At 36.9% G+C, this 20,927-nt stretch overlaps 1 protein-coding gene across 1 annotated transcript in view; it reads left to right on the top strand.

The window, feature by feature from the left end:
- Positions 1 to 632: 632 nt before the first annotated feature.
- LOC131034992 (eukaryotic translation initiation factor 4G) overlaps positions 633 to 20,927 on the top strand; it is a 41,057-nt gene continuing 20,762 nt past the window's right edge. Inside the window, exons 1-2 of the mRNA XM_057966624.2 lie at positions 633 to 973; positions 12,089 to 12,219. Coding sequence (XP_057822607.1) covers positions 825 to 973; positions 12,089 to 12,219 — 280 coding nt within the window. The 5' untranslated portion in view covers positions 633 to 824. The remainder of the gene's footprint in view (positions 974 to 12,088; positions 12,220 to 20,927) is intronic.

Raw genomic sequence — 20,927 nt, 5'->3', positions numbered from 1 at the left:
AATGTTAATTTGTAACCCAAATTTTATTTATATCTAATCACTTACACATTTCTAAATGCATAATTAATTTGTATCTGTCTTGATTGTGAAATATTTAATTTGTATTATGGGAGATCAAGAATATACGGGTTCAGTTGAATTAAATCTTTAATACGATTTTTGAAATCTTAAATGTTAAGTTCCCAATATTTCATTCTTTGTTACATTAGTGTATAAGCTTATATATATTTATTTTTATAATATGTATAAAATATATCGAGAGATATCCTTTTCAAGACGTCTATTTTTCCACCTTAAATTCTAATAGAAAAAGATATCTCTTGACGTATTTTATATTATAAAAATAAATATATATAAACTAATTGTTTCAATTAAAATAAGATTATACTTTATACTCATAATTTTTTTTAACTAAATCAAAAAGTGCTCCTTATTTTCCTATTAAAACTATATTACAATACTTGTACATCTAAACAAACCCCTTGACAATATTTTTAAGTGTAAGAAGAAATCCAACAAAAGTGGACCATTCTACGATATGGAATTCGGGTATGTTACATGGTCTAGCGAGAATAATTTGAAAGGGAAAACAACAGTATAGCAAAAACGTTTCTTAAAAGCGAAGGAAAAGATGTCGACATGGCAGGCACTATCGGTCAAGAAAAAATTGTAACGACTTCTTTCCTCCCAATTTACATATTCCTCAATGTTTTCCACTGCATATCTTCAATAAGAAGGTAACATGGCAATTAAATTTGGCTACTGATATTGGGACTAATCAAATTTATCCCTCAGTGGAGTGGAGAATACAAATTTCAGATTTTATGTTCCTTGGGCAAGAAGAAACCAGAGGAGATTATGCAGAGCAGGGTGGCAGAAGAGAAAAGAGAACAGACACTACTGGTGAGGGTGAGGTCAGAGGAATCACGGGTGGTGGCGCTGCAGCCGCCCCCTTCTACAATACCAATGCATGGTCAGTTACTTTATCTTCACCTTCATCTTCATCCTCATTTTTGATATGTGTGAACAGTGGAACTTTATGTCTGTTATGAAGTACTCTGTAGTCTTTTTGGTTTTAAACAGAAGTTAACCTTGGTATTTTGGATGAATTTGTTTGGATGGTTAAATGCTTTTCTAGTCTGCTTCCTCGTTATAAACCAATGTGTACCCTTAGTTGGTTTAAATGTCTGGACATTGGTGAACTTTGTTTGGCTTCGAGTCTTGATCTTCCCACTTGTTCTGTTCCAAAAGCAGGGGATGGGGTCGTTGGGTAGAACTTATATAGCCAAGATGTTATGTTTTTGGTCTTGTTTTTGATGACATGTATGCCTGAGTTTATAGCAGAGTCCACAAGGCTGATTACTTGTAAATTGGAGTTCTGGTTTTGTGATTTATTACATTTTGGGCAGGCTGTTTAATGTTGCTGTATCTATTGTTTATGACTGCCCCTGGTTAGATACCCAATCGAGAATGCTATTGTTATATGACATCATAAACTCGTTTATTTCTATTAATGGTATAGGAATTATGCAATGTGAATAAGGGGTCTGAATTATGTAGTGTAAATAATCTCACTTCAGTTTCTATGCGAGCTTCGCAAGATACCCTACAAACTATTAAGTATGCTGTTGTTGTATGATAATGTGAACTTATGATTCTATTACGTGATACAGGAATCAAGAGTCAGAATTACGAAGTGTGAATGTTTCCACTTCCAGTTTAGTTCTCTTTTTAGGCATGTGCATCTGTAAGTGGCATCTCAAGCATAACCGTTGAAACCACCCTAGTGGGGGTGACCCAGTTTCAAACTAACTTTGAATAAGCTAATATCAAACCAAACAGCTGTATATGCACACGGAATTTAATAGAAAATTATTGGAAGCAACAATCGTCCACTCAAGTTTGTAGCGAAATTGAAATCTTTAGACTGTGGCAGTTACGCAATTATTATCTGGGGGCTGTGTAATATAAATAATCTAAAATCTTGGATTGATTCTTGGAATGTGAGGTAAACTGGGAAGATGAAGGGCTAACGGGGAAATGTAACAGGTTCATGGGTTTTAACTTTTAAGTTTCACAATCGGATGTTCTGAAAGATAGGTTGCATAGTAGGAGTGGGAAAAGGGTAGATGTGTATGTTGGCTGCTCTTTGTCATTCTGGCAATGGTGTTCGGCACTTCATTCTTTTTTTTATACTTAGCGAGCAGATAATAAAGGAGATCTTTACATAGCTGTGTATTTCTATGTGAATCCACGTAAACAATTTTTATTTAATTTAATAGTTAACAAAGAAGATATTTATTTTATAAGTAATAATAATAAGATGTTTAATCTTATTTATTAGTGAACAATTTATTTAGATAATAGAATTCAGGTAGACAAATAGAACTGAAATTCATGCTATAAATAATTAGGAGGATATCCGTATTTATCTTTTATTTTTAATTTGGTATTTGTATTGACAAGGAAAAGGAGTTAAACAGATTTCATGCCAATACTAAGACAAATTGAAAATCCCATTGCAAGGTTGTTTTTAATGAAGTCTTGCAATCTTACATAATGTATTAATCGTATTACAAATCCATAAGCCATTTTTCTGAGGAGAGAGAAACCTCCTCATGCAACTGGTCCCCATGCCAACTGTTCTTCAACAAAACTTATTGGCAATGATTTAAATATTCAACCAACATTAACTTAAATGTCAAAATCAGAAAACTCATTAATACAACTCAATAATACAGAAAAAGCTAAACCTCCATGGTATGGATGAAAACAAGTTTTGTTGCATGCTAACTATTGCCACACTTAGGAAACTTGTAGAGACTTTGAGACATTTCCCCTTGATCATCTTTATCGAAGAAACTTTGATTATAAAGCCTTAATTGGATAGACAACGAGTCTATCTACACGAAAAGACTATTACAGAAGCAAGATAAAAAAACCATGTCATTTCAGAAGCCAATGCTGAATGCCTTATGTTTTAAAACCCATTGCTTAACTATATGCAACCTATGCACAATATCAAATCCAAACATTATCTCAAATCAGATACCACCAACCCAAGATGTTTGAGTTGGAAAAAGAGTTTGGGGTGATGAAAAACATATAATTGGTCGCTTTATGAAAATCATTCGTAACATGACAACACATGTCAATGTAGCTAAGATTCAAGACATGAAAAGGAAAAAGCATTAAAAACTCAAGGACAAACCTTGCAGTCAAAAGTGATGAATTCAGAAGCCATTAAATCAGGACAGGCACATTTGATAGCATTCAAATCTTCCCAGAATTGGAAAATGATTACTCAGAATTATATGACTTATAACTACTTCCCTAATCAAATATACTCTTTTAATTATTGGCACCCCAGATATACTCAGCCTAAGTCAAACCCATGAAATATTAGTGATTAATTGAATTGGATGCATTGCAAAATATCTTTTAGGGAAATTATTAAGGTAACTGTTTATCATAGACAAGTAGTGACTATTAAGGTGTCTGTTTATCATAGACAAGGTATCTCTACATGCCAAACTCTTCCCCCCCGTATAGAGGTCAGGAATGATTGCACCGACTTCACTTGAAAATAAGCAAACATAGCATACATTAATTCAGCAGAAATTCATTGCATTACATTGTGACATTTGAAAATTCAGTTTCCTGTGAATCACATGATTCTCAAAGGAATATTATTTAAAAAACCAAAGCTACCCACTCTTTATTAGTGTTATTATTGGATAAGGTAATTTCAAAAGAGCTTTGGTTGATGAAGGATCTGGCGCTTTCCTTCAAACGCACTAGATAATCTTGTCAAGGATATGAAAGTAGAAAAACAAACACCTACTAGGTCCACTTTGTTAATCATCAAAAGTGGTCCAAGAGAGTATGAGTCAAGGTCATTTCTTTGACGTTCCATTGTCATATAACATTCTTCTTGGTTAACCCTGACTTAGGCTGGTTGCAGGGAGATCATTATGATATGAAGGGTTAGTTTCATTTTATACTGGATGTATCATGCATTTTTGCTTTTGACAAGCTGTCTCAGTAGCTTTGACATCTATTTTCAATCAAAGACTTTACACCTTGGTCAACAATGTTGGAGGATGACAGTGTATCCACTTGATACTAGGTTTGTACTTTAACAAAATCAGTCCATCAAAGGAATCCTTTATTGCTAACTAGGCAGGTATATCAAAAGAAACAAATTTTGATTGAGTGACAATAGAGTGCCATTTCAAATTTGTTGCCTTCCAGGATTACATCTCTCTATTAGAGCAATATTTGGAAAGGTCCAAAAGGCTATTAGCATGAATGCCCTTCCTTCGTGACTTTGATCATAGGTGTGGCTTGTTGGCACCATTTTGATACCTTGTGATATGTGAGTGTTGCACCGTATTGTAATATGTGCACTTGACTAGATTCATTACATTGGAGAGCCTCATATAACGTCAAGCCACGTAGGGAAGATTATTTGGGAGGGAAGATTAGTTTTAATGCCAATTATGATAATGTGTTAGGTATTCCTACTATGAATGATGTGTTACCTACTTCCTTCTATAATCAAGACTAGTGCACGGTAGATGGAGATACACAAATTTCGTCAGATTTGTGGCTTGAACTAAGCATCACCATAGTGTGCAAAATTAACAACTGGAATAGAATTCTGACACAATAATATAATTGAAATCCCAAGGCATGGTCTTGCTGTTAGTTGATGTGCTTATAAGTGGCATGATCAACAACTCTTTCTTGGAGTTTGCTCTAATGACCTATAAATTAGTGGATGAGGCACCTTGATTGAGTTTTTGCAATGCCCATGAAAGAAATTTCTTTGGCAGATGCTCCTTTCAATTCAAAGATTGATGGTTGATAGGTAAAAAGGTTCATCATCTTGCTATGGAGTAGGGGCTTTCCACAAGATGCAACACATGATTGGTTGTCTTATAAATGTCCAACATGCACCACATTCTAGGTGACAATGAGATAGAGAGTGTTGGTCAGCTGTAGAAACCAGCAATAGAGGGTGAAGAATGGACGTGTTTTAATTCAAAAGGAACTAAGAAGAATCTAGAAGAAGTTAGGAAGGGTTTCCTTAATGAGTTTGAATATTCTCAGCTAGAGCATTATAATATGGCAAAATTGAAGAAGATTCAACAAGTTTTTGGAGAAATGATTTTCTGTTATGAACAAAGGTTTAAGGAATAGTTGGCCATGATGACTTACAACCTTGATTTGATGTTGCATTGTGAATGGTTTATTTGTGGGATCATCAAGTATTTAGCACGAGTTGATGTAGCACAATTTCTCTGCTCTGAAAGAGGCATTTTTGGCTGCTTTGCAGCTGGAAGCATTGGCTGACTAACAAGGGATTGGATCATTATTGGAGGAGCAGATTAATCATATGACTACCGAGTTGGAGCAGATAGCTAGTACATCACCAACACAAGGACATTGCAGATTATGTTACCTTAATTGCACCAAACAATGATAGATCTGAAATTATCTATGTAACCGAGGGACGTGTCCCTGGGCTAAAATCCCCCTTCCCCATACCGGGGACGTTTCGGGGACTTGGGGATGGCTAGGGGACGTCCCCCCCGTCCCCTAACCATCCCAGGGACGGCCAGCCATCCCCATTTTCCCAGCATATTTAAAAAAAAAAAGACTCAAATGCTTAAAAAAAATATTTTTTAATTTTAGTATAGGTCTGTAAAAATGGATTTTCACTAATATGATGGGTAAACATGTCTGAATCACTTCCAAAAGCACTTAGAAATAATGGGTAGCAGCCTGGTAATAAATTTCACAAATACTTAGAACTCGGTAGTGCGTAAAATAGTGGTTGCAGGTCTGCAATATTGGACTTTTCACAATTATGAAAGGTAAACAGGTCTGAATCGTAGCCAAAAGAACTCAAAAATATGAATAATAGCTTGGTATAGAATTTCACAAACACCCAAAACTTTGTAGTGCATAAAGAAGTGGTTGTAGGTCATAATAGAAATGGAAGACTATCAAAATATCCTCCAACCAGAAAGAAACAATGAACTACATGCAAACAAGTGTTGGCATATTGACAATGTATTTTCAATCCTACTCTTCCCTTTATCACTTCTTTGTTTCTTATGTTGAGAGTTCTAGGAACTCCTCTTTATTGGGTTTGTATCTAAGAATCCCTCCATATCTCTCGAGGGAGAAAGAGATGATGTTTTCTGGCTTATCTAAATTTTGGTGGCCTTCCTTCTAGCGTGAAGTTCTGTTGATGGTTGTTTTAGCACAACCAATTCTGAGTAAATGGGAAACACTCACTCCTCTTGAAAAGGATCCTACTCCAAGGTTCCTTTTAAGCTAGGTCTTGACTGTGTGAGATAGCTAAGTGGTCTATGTGACTTGTTCATAGGGTGGCCTTTGTTGGTATGATCTGGGTTAAGCTGAAAGAATGATGAAATTCAATTGAATTATTCAATTCTATACTTATATATGTCACTAAAAAGCCCTTCTAACACATCTATAAATATTTCCTCAAGCATGTGCTGAAAATTAATTTGATCTAGACATTTAATTGCCCTTCAATCAAATTTAAATGAAGATCAAAAGACAGTTAGGGTTGAATGAGATAAATTCAAACTAATCAAACAATGACAAATTGCATTCCATTCATCACATCTAATCAGTTAGATGAGGCCAAGAACCGGTATTATAATGATTAGTATTCACACTATCATACACAAAACTGATGCAATCATTTAAGAAAATGTAACCATGAGATTTTTAAATTGCATGCAATCAAACCATCATATTCTTTGCACAAATTTGAGACACAATTTTGTGTGAAAGCATAGTGAATCACAAATCTCACGAATTCGTTCAATTACAATAAACAAAATGAAGCATACCATCATCAAGATCAGAACACCATTTTCAAAACAGTGGGCATTATCATTCAATTTCAAATTGTTGCTAAAAAGTTAAGTAGAAAATGCACGCTGAAAATGTATAAGTTTGATGCTAAGAAATGACTTTCTAACCTCTAATACCATCGCTAGAAGAGATATAAATAACTATCCGAGCATCCAAAATTTGTGGATCTGATAAAGAGTTTTACTAGAGCCAAATGGATGATGCAAACCTTAACTGCCACTAATTGCTAGTTACATGGCAAGTGGGCAATTTAAGCACCACTTTTCAAAAATATCAACCTTTTGTTGATTTACTACTTGAAATAAATAAAGAAACTAAAATAAATGGAATTAAACACCTAAAACCACTGATTGACAGGAAAATTGCTTAAGAAGGCATTGATGACTTCATTCAAGTCACTCATGTTTGGACCCCTTTGGTACTTCAGCTTAACTATTTGGGAGATAGTTGATTCTTCAAGATTTTCTTGTAGTTCATAAAAATCAGCTAATCCTTTCTGGAGCTTCTAGATCATCACGTTTTCCTGCACCATCTTTTCTATAGATTCCTCAGATACCAACTTGTGCAATGAATCTACAAACTCCTTAATTAACTTGGAAAGTGATTGGAGCAAAGAGGCAGTTTCCCAAAATGTACAAGAAAGATCTTTGATGAACATTTTTTGCCTTTGTTATGGCCTAATTGGCTAAATTCTTGTTTCTTCTAAGCTTATCTTTACACTTCCTAAGCAGTTTGACTTTCAAATGGTCATCTTTTAGCCATTCTTTTGAGTTATCTTGATCAGTTTCTTCTAAAATGGTTTCATTGATCAATTCTTCAAAAGGTGTAGACTTAATCTTCTGCAAAATGGGGCTGTAATCCTCCCACATATGGAGATATTTGTCTACTTACGACTCCATCTGATGAGCTAGGGTAGCTTCATCACTAATGGAGTAATATGCTTTTATTGCCTTCTTTATCACTCTACTTTGCAGCGATTGCAAATTCTCTCTCCATCCTTTTGCTGCTGAGAGGATTCCTTTTGGGTTTGGATGTTGAGAATCCTTATTCAAAGCTGATTTAAAATTGACGTGGGTGCAATGGACTCAATTGGTCCGACCAAATGATTAACATATTTAGTTAACTATGCAACTTGAGTTTTCAATTTTTCCTTAGTATACTCATCCTTCTGCATATGCTCCAAAATTGTAGAAACAACAAGTTGCAATGATTGCTTTTCTTCCTCCCAAGTTTGAGTACCCAAGTTTATCTCTTGAATTTGATAATCTTCTGGCTGCATATCAGCCTCTGGTTTGTCCACTGCAGGAATAATGAGTTGTGCTATCCTTTGTCCCTGTTCATCCATAATTATTGTTGAGAATCTTCTTGCTCTTCCTTTTATCAGTTGGAGTTGTGAAAACCTCCACAAGAATTAAGAAATCCTCCTTGGTCTGAACATATGTTCTTTTCCTCATTTTCACAATATGACGTAACCACAGTTGGGAGGTTAGATGTCCTTGCTTGTGTTTTTTGAAGGGGAGAGGGAGGAGGTATCCTTACTTCTTCGGACTGTACTTCTTGTTCCTATTGATGTTGTGGGGGAGATATATGTGGAGATTCAATCTTCTACAAAACCTATAGTATCCTGAGAATCTCTAGGATTGTCTTCTTCTAACCTCTCTTGTTACAACACCTCCACATTGCCCACATTTTCTTTCTCTACTTTTTCTTAAAACTGGGCTCCATCACCAGGTAGTACTTCTACTTGCTATGATGAGGAGGTGAAGGAATGTGGGAGTCATGAGATGGAGATGGAGGAGTTGGAATTTGAGGTGGAGGAATAAAATTTCTCTAAGTATTGTAGGATGGATGCAACCTCTTTCCATCGTCCCTCATCTCTTTGGGGAATTTACAAACATTGCAAGACCTTATTAATCTCATTGATAACTTGCAATGTTCCATGAATCTTACTTCATACTCATCTATATAGTTGGCCCAGTGATCCTCTAAATCTGGCGCATGCTTGTAGTATGCCCCTATAACTAGCATGATTATTCCAAAGGGGTCAAACTTGTTCCTAATATCCCCATATAGGTCCATGGCTAATGGTGCCATCTCAACTTCAACTGTATTTGTTGTTTGCATGTTGGGACAAGAATAAACCTCTATCTTGATAGGGAAAGAGAAACCCGACTTGTGTTTACCAACTATCCTCTAAATCTGGCGCATGCTTGTAGTATGCCCCTATAACTAGCATGATTATTCCAAAGGGGTCAAACTTGTTCCTGATATCCCCATATAGGTCCATGGCTAATGGTGCCATCTCAACTTCAACTATATTTGTTGTTTGAATGTTGGGACAAGAATAAACCTCTATCTTGATAGGGAAAGAGAAACCCGACTTGTGTTTACCAACTATCCTCTAAATCTGGCGCATGCTTGTAGTATGCCCCTATAACTAGCATGATTATTCCAAAGGGGTCAAACTTGTTCCTGATATCCCCATATAGGTCCATGGCTAATGGTGCCATCTCAACTTCAACTGTATTTGTTGTTTGCATGTTGGGACAAGAATAAACCTCTATCTTGATAGGGAAAGAGAAACTTGACTTGTGTTTACAAACTATCATTTTATGTACCTCTCATACTTGCTTGCAAAGTTACAATAGGATCAACTTATCACCTAGATATAGTGGCAGTTTATAGGGAGCCTAATGAAAACCTGCTACCCTAATATGAGTGAATATTTTTTAAATTGGATGTACCAGTTACCCTAGTTTTTCAACTCAAAGGTTGCCTCCATGGAAAGCCTTTTGGCAAAGTCATTCCCCAATTCCCTAATGATTGCATACACAAATGCATCATTCACTTGGCAATAATTCTTTTGGCTGTCCTTTAGTTCTAACTGAGGATAGCGATGCTAAATTCTTACTACATTCTAGAGGGAGCTTGCTCTTGTTAATCCAATAAAGGTGGCTTTACAAGCCAACAGATCCAATAGGCTGTCCATACTCTTACATGAAGAAGGTTATCTTGTTCGTCTTCAAATCCAATAGGCATATAGCAAAGATAGTAGGTGTTTGGATGATTTTTTGTGATGTGTGGCAATAAAGTTTGAAATCTTCCACTTGTGATTCCTTGAGATTCATCTCACCTTTGGGTATAGCAACTTTGACTGTTGTTTGACCTATGGGGCCATCAAATTTGATTTGGGTTATTGTCAGTGCCTTCAAAGGTTCACAATTAATAGGCATCACATCAATTAAGTCGGGGATGAATTTAGGGAACCTCTTTCTCTTATCTAAATCTGCTTGCAATAAGTCCTCAACCATGAATGTGATAGTTTACCCTTGAGACTCAAGAACAAAAGTAAAAATTCCAGCTACATGTGGATTTGAATTAAGTAGATTAGTGATATGATGAGATTGGATCTTTCTCAATAATATTTTCTTGTGCTTTCTCTTCTCTTCTGACATCTTAGAATCTCTCCAAGGACTAGTAGGTGGAGATATTTTTACAGTAACAAGGTTAGGGCCAACTAAATCTACAATTTCATCATCCACTACCATGAGATGGTCAATGCTATATGTGATTCTTGTGGGGGTTGTGCAAGACCAAGGGGAATCAACTGGGCATTCGAAGGAATAAATATATCCTCAATGGAATCTCTCAACACCCAAGGTCAAGAAGCCTAGAGGTGGGGAAAAAATGAGTAGTGCATTGGTAGGATCTCATCATCGAATAAGCTCCAAAAAACCAAAAACGAGAGTGAAGGGGTGGATGGTTTAGTGATAACAAGAAAATAAGAATGTAGGGTGAATGGGTTGCATCTATTTGTGTGAATTTTCAAAATATAAAGGGCATGTAACACATTTAATGTATTTGATGGGCTTCAAGGCAATCACTTTAGTAGTTTTAGGGACCCTCTACAAGGATTTATGCTTTGACAGTGAGATCTAGTTGAAGAGATAGGGACAGGAACCTCATATTAGGAGGAAGAACGTGGATAGAGGATTTACTTTCTATAGACAATGATATATTCCTTTAATTTCATATTAGACACCACATTTAAAAATATAGTGTATTTGAAGAGGCAATAGAGAGTCGGGATGATACATCTCGTCACCACATGAAATGTGGTTTTTTTAATTAACTAATAACTGGTAGGATTTTACTCTTAGCTGTCCAAGGGGGATCCTCAAAATGTGTTGAATAAAGCTGGAGATGATTTGAAATGCTCAACATAGAAAGTTAGTGTGAGTTTGAGAGGCTGCAAAGGAAAAGTCTGAGTGACTTTAATGCATTTTTGGTATATATATCCTCTTTGAAAACTCTATTGATGGCCTCCCTCAAGGAAAGAAGGTGAAGAGGATCCTTCAAGGATCCTTCAAGAAGTATCCAAGTGAATAAATCTGTTCAAAATAGATGATGATGAATTGATGGATGGTATTGGTATCCAAATACCAACAACATGGACACCTAGTAGAACCCAAAGAGGTCTTTGAATATGATATTTTAAAACATTTTTTATCAATTAAAAAATAATGAATTACACTTTCTCTGCCCACCAAAATTTAGAATATCCATTTGGTGTGAAACTCACATTCAAAGAGTACTAACCCATCAACTTGCCAAATTGATTTGTACAGATTCATCAGCTATGGTATCTTTATGTATTATGAACTAAACTTAAGTAAAAGAATATAACTCAATATTTTACTTATAAATTTAGACAAATATAATCAATTTAGGAAAATTCTATATAATTATTTGACTACATTATTTTGGAAATTTCACTAATTACCAAATATAGCATCTGAAAAGAAATTCACTAAATTTCACTGTAGTATTTTGGAAAGTTCACTAAATTCATTTGAGTTATCTTGGCTATAGTCTTTTCCGTATGACAATTTAATGTCCCATAATCAAACTACCCATGAAGGAAGTTAACTGCACAAGACCAGGAGTTTGAATGGCTTGTTTTGATTTAAGTTATGACAGAATTGTAGTGGGTATGTTAATTTTGCATTGTTTGATAAATCTTAATGGTGGTTTTCCTTCAGTATAAAGAAAATTGATGCTGGTCTCATGTGAGGGCATTCATGGAAAATATATTTTTTAAGACCAGTGTTTCAAGTTTGTACCATTAACAATTTATCTTTTTTTTTTTTAAATTTGTTAATCACAGTGCTATTAAACCAAGTAGAGGTGGGGAGCAACCAATTGAAAGCTCAAATGGATATCATGGGCCTTACATCAATTGCGAGAATCAAATTGAAATTACTTCACAAAGCCTGCATGAACTGGCAGTATCATCAGGTCTGATTTGATGCAAACATTCTATGATTTTTAATTTTATAGCTGAACTCTTCTTGATTATTGAACATAATGTTAATTGTTAGAGACAATGCATTAAATGTAATTATAGAATGAAATTTTTATTGTTAGAGAGGATGTGTTACTCAGGCTGAGTCTTTACTGATATTATGCTATAGACTGACATTTTTGTTGAAACATGCAAGGTTTCAAGAATAAAATTTTGTTTCCTTATTATCCTTAAAAACAGGCATTTGTTCTTCCTAATATTTTTACAGTTTGTATTGTATCAATTCCTCTCTTTTAGAAGCTTCTATTGTAGGGAAATGTGTACTGGATACTATTTATTGATTGACTATTTTTTCCAATGGATTGGCAAAACATATTTTTGCCAATTTAATGTGAAAAGTTACATCAATTTCTATAAAATGTTTTTCCTTGGAAAAATTGTTTTTAACTTTGAATTTGAACTATATAGCCTATTGTTAGTGTTTTAATCCGCACATTTCAATGCAACACAAAATGGAACAAATGTGCAATAGAAGCACTCTTCAAATTAGAAGGGAAGCTCTATGTAAACAAAATCAACTCAAAAACCCTAATCTAAATAGTATGTACTTGATATTTACAATCTAAATAGGTGTGTTTTTTGGGATGGTTCATACATATAAAACAAAACAAAGGTGTGTCTTTAAGCATGTAATACAAACAAAATTAAAATAAACCTGTGACAACTGCCACATTTACATTGTGCAAGTAAAGGCAAAGACTCAGTAATGTGTAACATCCCCTTATTAAATTCATAGTGTTGGTTGAAAATTTTGTACACCTGGGAAGATGTGCAAAATTGTGGTTTCTGCCACAGTGTGTGAGTATAAAACTCTCCTAATTTAGGGAAGGCTCCCCCTCTAATACTACTAACACTAATCTAATTTGGGTGGGATGACATCTTATTCTCTTTCTTCATAACATATGATATCCTCTCTTATTTCAGAAAAGAAGTTACAGCAACAACGGTATATACTGAAATGAAACTTTTTTGTAGGATTTTTAGAACATAAAGGGAAGAAAAGTTTCCATGAAAGCACAAAGACTTTCATCACTTCTCCGGGACGGGAAAATAGAAATGAAATCACAAAGTCTTCAGCACTCTTACTGCCCATAACGGTGTACAACACATAGCAACTCAAAGTCTGTCTATATGATGCTCTTCACATTACATGCACAAGCCTCAAAAATAAAAGCAGCAAAAAGTCTACAAATTATCTCCTTACTTGAGCTTTCTACATTAGCTTCAAACATGATAAGCAACTCAAAGTCTGCAAGACCAAGCCTGAAAACCAAACCTATAACTCTAAATACAATTAGCAGCTCAAAGTCTACAAGATTGAATTTAAATCCCTCTTGAACAATATAACAAAAATCACAATCAATTCCAGAAAATGTCGTCACATAATAACTTGAATTGGCACAAAGTCTCAACACAACTTGCCTCTTTTATTGAAAGCAATTTGATTTACATCTAAGCTCAAAGTGAGTGCACATACAAACTGGCAGAATTTTGTTGCATTGCCAAAAGATAAAAATTACATAGAGCACCCTCGTCTATATATAGGAGAGGGTCTGAGAGCAAAATGTGGGAGAAGTCTAACCAACTGAGACTTATTCCACAACTAATTAACTAACTATGACTTATTCAACATTGCAAGTTCTATTGCATTTCGACTTGCAATGTGATTACATGTAATTACAAGTTACAACTTTGCAAGTGATATGATCTCCTGCAATTACAATTTCTGTCATTACATGTAATTTGTCAAAATGAAATTAAAAATGCATAATTGAAACTAAGTGTCCAGAGACACGACTCTATTTACATTATCCTCTATTTGATCTTCATGCTATTATAAGACACTCTGTGATTGAAGTACTTAGGTTTGGGAATGGCATCTTGAACCGGAACAATAACTTGCACCCTTGATAGTCTTTGTGTCCTTGGCCAACGAACGTCAACCTTATCACATGCTTGGGGTAGTACCATTTCTTTAGGAGAGAAATTCTTCTCTTCATTGTGTTCCTTCTCCATGCTTGATTCACTTTGTCACTGGATGTTTTCTATGACTTCATGAGGATTATTGACCCTCGGGCTGTCCCATGAATCACTGTTGTATCTATTCTTCCTTTGTTCACTGATGAAGAACCCATAACAACTTATTCAAGATGAAATTGCTATAAAACAAGGCCCATGCCTTGATTTGTTGATTTGATAGATCATGTGGGCAAACAAGACTAGCAAGGGAAGGGATAAATTGATGCAAAAATGGGCTCACAAGTGAATTTCGGGTTTTGAGGACTGTATTTCATGTGTGGAAAAACAAGAGCATTTACTTGTAATTGTGGAGAACGAACATGCAACTTCATATGTGTAATGAGAAAATACAAGTTTGCACTTGTAATTGGATCCTAGAGACTCATTTTTAAGTGTTTTTGAGTGCATTTTGGACCAATTTCGGGTTTTGGAGGACTGATTACAAGCAACTAATATGCAATATAACTTCTTGGAAAACACTTGAGTATGGAGAGATATGATTGCAAATGGAATGAACTTGAGAAGCACAAATGGGACAGGCAACAACTTGTGAAGAGGAATTGAAAACCAACCTTGTAGTTGGGTCTTCAAGACCTGATTGCAAGTGTGTATTGCTTGCAAGCTTGAAATGCAATGTGAATAAGCAAAGTAGAGATACAACAAAGGCTTATAATTAGATCATGAGGATCCGATTCCAAGTTGTATTTGGAACTTCAAAGGCGAAAATATGCAACCGTTCTTGAGGAATCTGAAAGGCCTCTTATGATGCTTAATATGAGACACATTCTACTTGCAATCGGGTCCTTATGACCCGATTGCAAGCATAGTCACAATAGACTTGCAATCATGAACTTGTTTTCCTTTTCTTGAAACCCGACAAGCAATATGGAGGAATGATAAGAGGAAAATATAGCAATAAGTACTTGCAATTGGATTCTACAAGCTCAAGTGCAATGATTATGGGAAAAACTTGAAACCTCTTACTTGAAATCGGGTCCCAAGGACCCGATTGCAAGTGTTTTTAACCATGTGCTTATAAATGACTTGTAATCATACTTCACAAATCCGATCATAGCTTGAAGGCAAATTGGGGGGGAAAGATAACCATAAGCACTTGTAATCGGGTCTCTAGGACCCGATTGCAAGTGCTGAATAAGATTGCTAAGGGAAGAACAAGCTTGCAATCGGGCCTTAGAGACCTGATTGCAAGTAAAGATAACTTGCATGAAAATGTATACCCTCACACTTGCAATGTTGGACATAAAACCTGACTTGACTTTGACAAAACTGCACAACTAAAAGAACTTTAGTTGCAGTCGGGTCTTAAAGACCTGATTGCAAGTGTTATAATACAACTTGTAATGATGCTCTAGAGACTTGACTTTGCAAGTAATTTGACAATTACAACAATGAACTAACTTGTAATTGGGTCTTAGAGGCCCGATTACAAGTAAGTGTATTTACTTGTAATGTCATCCAAAAGTTCCTACTACTTGCAGTGAGGTCAAAAAGTTCCTACTTGCAGTAACTGATTTGAAACCCGAAATTGCATAGAAAGCTAGGAAAATGAAGCAAAAACTAACCAAAACTTGAACAACTATGGCAAACACACCCACTAATGATTTGGCATTAACAAATATGAGTTTTGCACCTCGTAAGAGACAAAAAAGACACATTTTGAGTAAAAATTCATAGGGGTTGTCAATTTTTTGAAAATCCAAAAATTGGGACAACAGCTGGCTCTAACTGGGTAACTTCCTTTGATTGTAGGAACGATTGAAGGGAGAAGAATCCAGAACTCTAAGTGCCTTTATCATCCATTGGGCTATAGAGTCAAGCAACAAAGACAAAGATGACAAGGAGGATGATATGATTGACGCAAAGAAAACCAACTAAAAACAAGACACAGACTTGTGCAACTGCACTTATTGAAAAGGAAACTAACCTAACCTAAACTAACTGACCAGAAATCCTCCTAAATGAAACCATTCATGGGCTCACCAAAGTAGCTACCTTTCTTCAGCAGCTTGCATTACCTTGCATGATCATAAGCAGCCACAACCAATTGAAGCATGAACAAGTGTACCATAGCTTGATGCACCACTCCTTGAAAATGATGAACAAATTCACCTGCCTCCTCAAATAAATCACACAAACTGCTGCTCCAAAGTGGATCAATGAATTTGGACTGCCCTTGCGCAACCATAGATGCATCCTTTATCCCTTCCTCCATTATATCTTCATGCTTAGGAGCAAGTGTGACTTTTGAGGAATTGTCGGCTTCCAACCAAGCGAGATGTCTTATAGGACATCCTCTTGAAAGAACAAAAACATGACTCTTCTTGTTGATTACACCTTTATTAGCTGCTTCTTCAACCATAACCTCATGCTGATTGGAATGAGTCATCTCAAAGGGTTCAAATGAAAACATAGCTGCATTGCTTACCTCAACATGACTGGAATGAGTCATCTCAAAGGGTTCAAATGAGTAGAATATTTTTGGATGAATGCACAAGATGACTTTGAGATAAAGAAGAAGATGCACTCCCGGCTGCCTCTTGATCTCATTAGGAAATGCAAAATCTATAGAGTGGCCGATCAAGCACAAGATAGTGGTAGATATATCCAATCTACCTATGAGATGGAGGATAAAGAAATAAAGATTGATTGGGATGAAAAAGAAGTCACAAATATGAGGGAATTAATGAATCAAGTTTTAACTTGCACACGAAGATGGGTAGATATTCAATATCAGAAATTGAAGGAGCAAGATGTGACAATGACATTCAATTTGGCGACAAGGACAAAAGAAGAAGAAAGGGCCAGTGTCAGTGAAAACACCTCTCATTCCAAAGGATCAAAAAGGAAGAATGAACAAGGAAAGAAAGAAGCATCCAAGAAGAAGTAAAAGACAAATTCTGATCAGCTTCCTAGCGCTTCTTCTAGACATGAGAAAGAAAATCAAGGCAAAGATCAAAAAATAGATGAAGGCATGATCCAAGAAGTACATGAATCAATAGAGTCTACAATACAAAATGACAAGTATGATAGGCAAGATAAAGGAAAAATGCCTCAAGAATCCTCAAATCCAGATTTGTGATGATGAAGAACAAGGAGACGATAATGAAGTAACTTCCCCTCCCAGGAATGAACTATTGCCCGAAGAAGTGCAAGTAAAAGAAGGAAGATCTTCTATCCCTGAATGGCTCAAAGAGAGGCTTACCAAAGAGGTAGTAGAGGAAGAAGAAGAACAAGGATTTGATTTAGAAAGTCTTCTAAATGGACCTCAAGAAGTCATTGACAGAAAGGAAGCTCCAAAGATGTCTAAAATAATAAGAGATGATGCAGGCTCTAGAAAGATACAGATTGCCACTCCAGCGGTAGATAAATATGAGGATGAGATTATGGCAGAGGAATATGATTTGGATACATTTGACTTAGGTCCACTCACTTTTGAGAAAGCCACGGAGGAAGCAACCGACTTAGTGAAGGCGGTCAATGGGAAGCTGCCGAAATAGAGAAGAACAAAAGGTTAGAAAAGGAGGTGAATGCATGGTGGTGCAGGGGCACCTCATCAACAAGCAAATCATGGCTCTGAGGATGAAGACTAGGATCATAGTGGTTAGTCTTAGTTTCTTGTGTTTATGCAAGTTTCATGTATTCAATAAAGACCCCACCATGTAAACCCATGTCACTAATTAGGCAATTTGATAAGCCATTTGGGACAATGTGGTCAATAGGGGTAGTAGAATGTTTGGTTTTGTGTTTGATAGGTTTTTAGGATGTTTTAGGGGTGTTTGGTTGATCCAAGTGTGTGGATCCCAACCTTAGAGAGTTTGACAACTTTTTATGCAAAAATGCAACTTTTGAAAGTGTGACTTTTGAGTGCAAAAGTGCAACTTTTCAAAATGCGGTTGATGTAAGCCTCTCGATGGCTCCAACCTCTTCCAAATTCGGTTGGAAACTATTGGGGAGGTCTATAAGCCTTTGTGGACACGATTCCCAAGGTTGGTGATGTTGTGATTTGAAGTTGGAAGCAATAAGACAAACAAAACTGAGTTTTCCCAAAATTTTTGAGTTTGCAGAGGTTGTACGTCCTTGTACGGAGTGAATTGAGTCACACCATTCATGGAGTAGATGGAGGAATGAATTAGCTTTGATTTGGTGGTGGTCTGAGGTTTTGATTGTCTCTGTGTAGTGAGAACCCTCCATTTTTCTGACTGTAACCCGGAAAGTAAGGGTTTGGCTAGGGTTTTAGCCAAAAAAGGCCATATCTTGCATTCTAGTCAACTAGAAGTTTCTTCCTTTGGTGGAGTGCAAGATTGGCCTATGTATTTTAGGACTTTCATGGGTTTTTGCAGGGGAGACTTGGTTGTGAGGAGAAAGAAGCAAAACTAGGTAGGCATCTCTATGTGACTACCTTAAGCAAATTTAGGACAATCATCATAAAACCTTATAACGGTGGATTCCAGGCGTGCAACCCTGGAATTAGAGGTTACTCACCATCCCCCACATGCTCAGGAAGTTGATTTTCCAGTTTGGATTCAAGAAATGGTAGTTGCTTTGTAAAATAGGCCTAATCACCCTAATTAGGTCTCTTGGCCTCTAAGGGGTTCAGACCCTGAAAGTGCATATCTGGTCAAACCATTTTGGGGATGAATGTAACTCCCTAAAGGGTGTTCGGAATGTCAAGTTGTTTGTCAGAGTGTGTGGAATATTTTGGAGTTAAGGCCAATTCAATCGCTAAATAGGGCTACTAGCCTAGGGGGTAGGTTTCCAAAGGAGGTATAAGGATTTGGAGTCTAAACCCAAAACCAATGCTTGGACCAGTCTTTAATGGCCATGAATGAACCAATTCCAAAGCCCCTAGGAGCAGGATGTCGTGGGATGGTGTATTGTAGGTGTTGAGACCTTTACTCATCTTGAGTAGGCATAAGCCTAGTGGATTTGTGAGTTGTTTCACCCAAAGGTGTGGAGTCCTTCCTTGTAGGACCCTTGTGGTCATTTCAGGGGTTAGAAACCTAAACCTATTGGACTCATCCTTAGGTGTGTGTGGAGGGATCTGCATCAAGTGGTATTAGAGCTTAGGAGTGTTCTTTGGATAGAAGGAGAAGACAAGATGTTAGAGGAAGAGGGATCCCAAGATGTCCCATCAAGGATGACCAATGCTGAGTTGAATGTCCTGGTGAAGAAGCAGATGATAGAGAGCAGAGCAGTCAGGGCTGAGAATCAGGCCTTGAGAGATGAGATGGACCGGTTGAAGGAAAGAGTGGAGAGGGGAGAAAGAGACTCTGGAAGTGTTGAAGAAGGGGATGAAGAGGAGATCCCTAGGAAGGAAGAGCTAGAGGTTCCTGCAGACCAGAGACCCCTGATGAGTGTCCTCAAGTCCATGGAAAGAAGAACAATGGATGTGAAGTTGGATTTGCTAGTGTTTGCAGGCAAGATGGAGCCTGATATAGTGATGGAGTGGATAGACTCCTTAGATAATTTCTTTGAGAGTGAAGACATACCAGAGCAACAAAGGGTGAAGATGGCCCAATCCAAAATGAAAGGGGCTGCATTAACTTGGTGGACTTTCATCCTAGATGAGAGGGTGAAAGAGGGAAAGAGAAAAGTGGCTACTTGGAAGAAGATGAGGGCTTTGGTGAAGGAGGCCTATGTTCCAATGGACTATAATGTCCAATTGCACAAGAGAAGACAGAACTTGAAGCAGAAGGAGATGGACATGAGTTCCTACATAGAGGAGTTCATGAAGTTGTGTGTAAGGACCAAGATAAAGGAGAGTGAAGATGAGAAGGTGGCGAGATATCTCAATGGGTTGAGATTTGCCATCCAAGAAGATTTGAATCTCCACACCCCGGAGACAATCCAAAAATGCTTTCAATTGGCACTCAAGGTGGAGGAGAAACTAAAGAGAAGACAAGATCAAAATAGAAAAGGCAAAGGGAGACGACAAAGAGGGGGAAGAGGCCCTTTCATAGGTAGAGGAAATGGTTTTGGATACCAAGGTGAGTCTAGCCAAGAAGGCAATAGAGGAGAGAGAAGTTACAACCAAGGAGGAGGCTACAATCCAAGAGGGAACTTTAGGGGAAGAAGACCACCCTCTAGAGGAAGATCCCAAGGTAGAGGACCTCCTAGATGCTACAACTGCAACCAAGAAGGGCACATGGCCAATAGGTGTCCGGAGAAGGCTACAAGCTCCATGGGAGAAAGGAGGAGCAATTTGGTGCAAGAATCTGATTGCCAAAGTGTGGCAAGTGCAAATACCTACCAAAGTGTTAATGCCCCTGATAGCTATGGCTACCCTGAAAGAGGAGAGGCTCTGATGACGAGGAGAGCAGTAACCACCATGAAGGTACTTGACAAGGAGCCTACACAAAGAAAGTCTCTTTTCAAGACTACCTGCAAGGCAGAGGAAAGGTATGCAAGGTCTTGATAGACTCCAGGTCTAATAAAATTTTTGTATCACTTGAAATGGTAGAAAAGCTTAAGCTAAGAAGGTTGCCTCATCCTTACCCCTATAAGGTCTCATTGCTCACCCAAGGTCAGCAAGCAGTGGTAGAAGAGCAAGCTTGGGTAGAGTTTCAAATTGGATCATATAAGGACAGATTGCTATTTGATA

Source organism: Cryptomeria japonica, chromosome 4 (assembly GCF_030272615.1).
Source record: "Cryptomeria japonica chromosome 4, Sugi_1.0, whole genome shotgun sequence".
Classification (NCBI taxonomy): Eukaryota; Viridiplantae; Streptophyta; class Pinopsida; order Cupressales; family Cupressaceae; genus Cryptomeria; species Cryptomeria japonica.
This window is presented reverse-complemented; position numbering and strand designations above follow the sequence as displayed.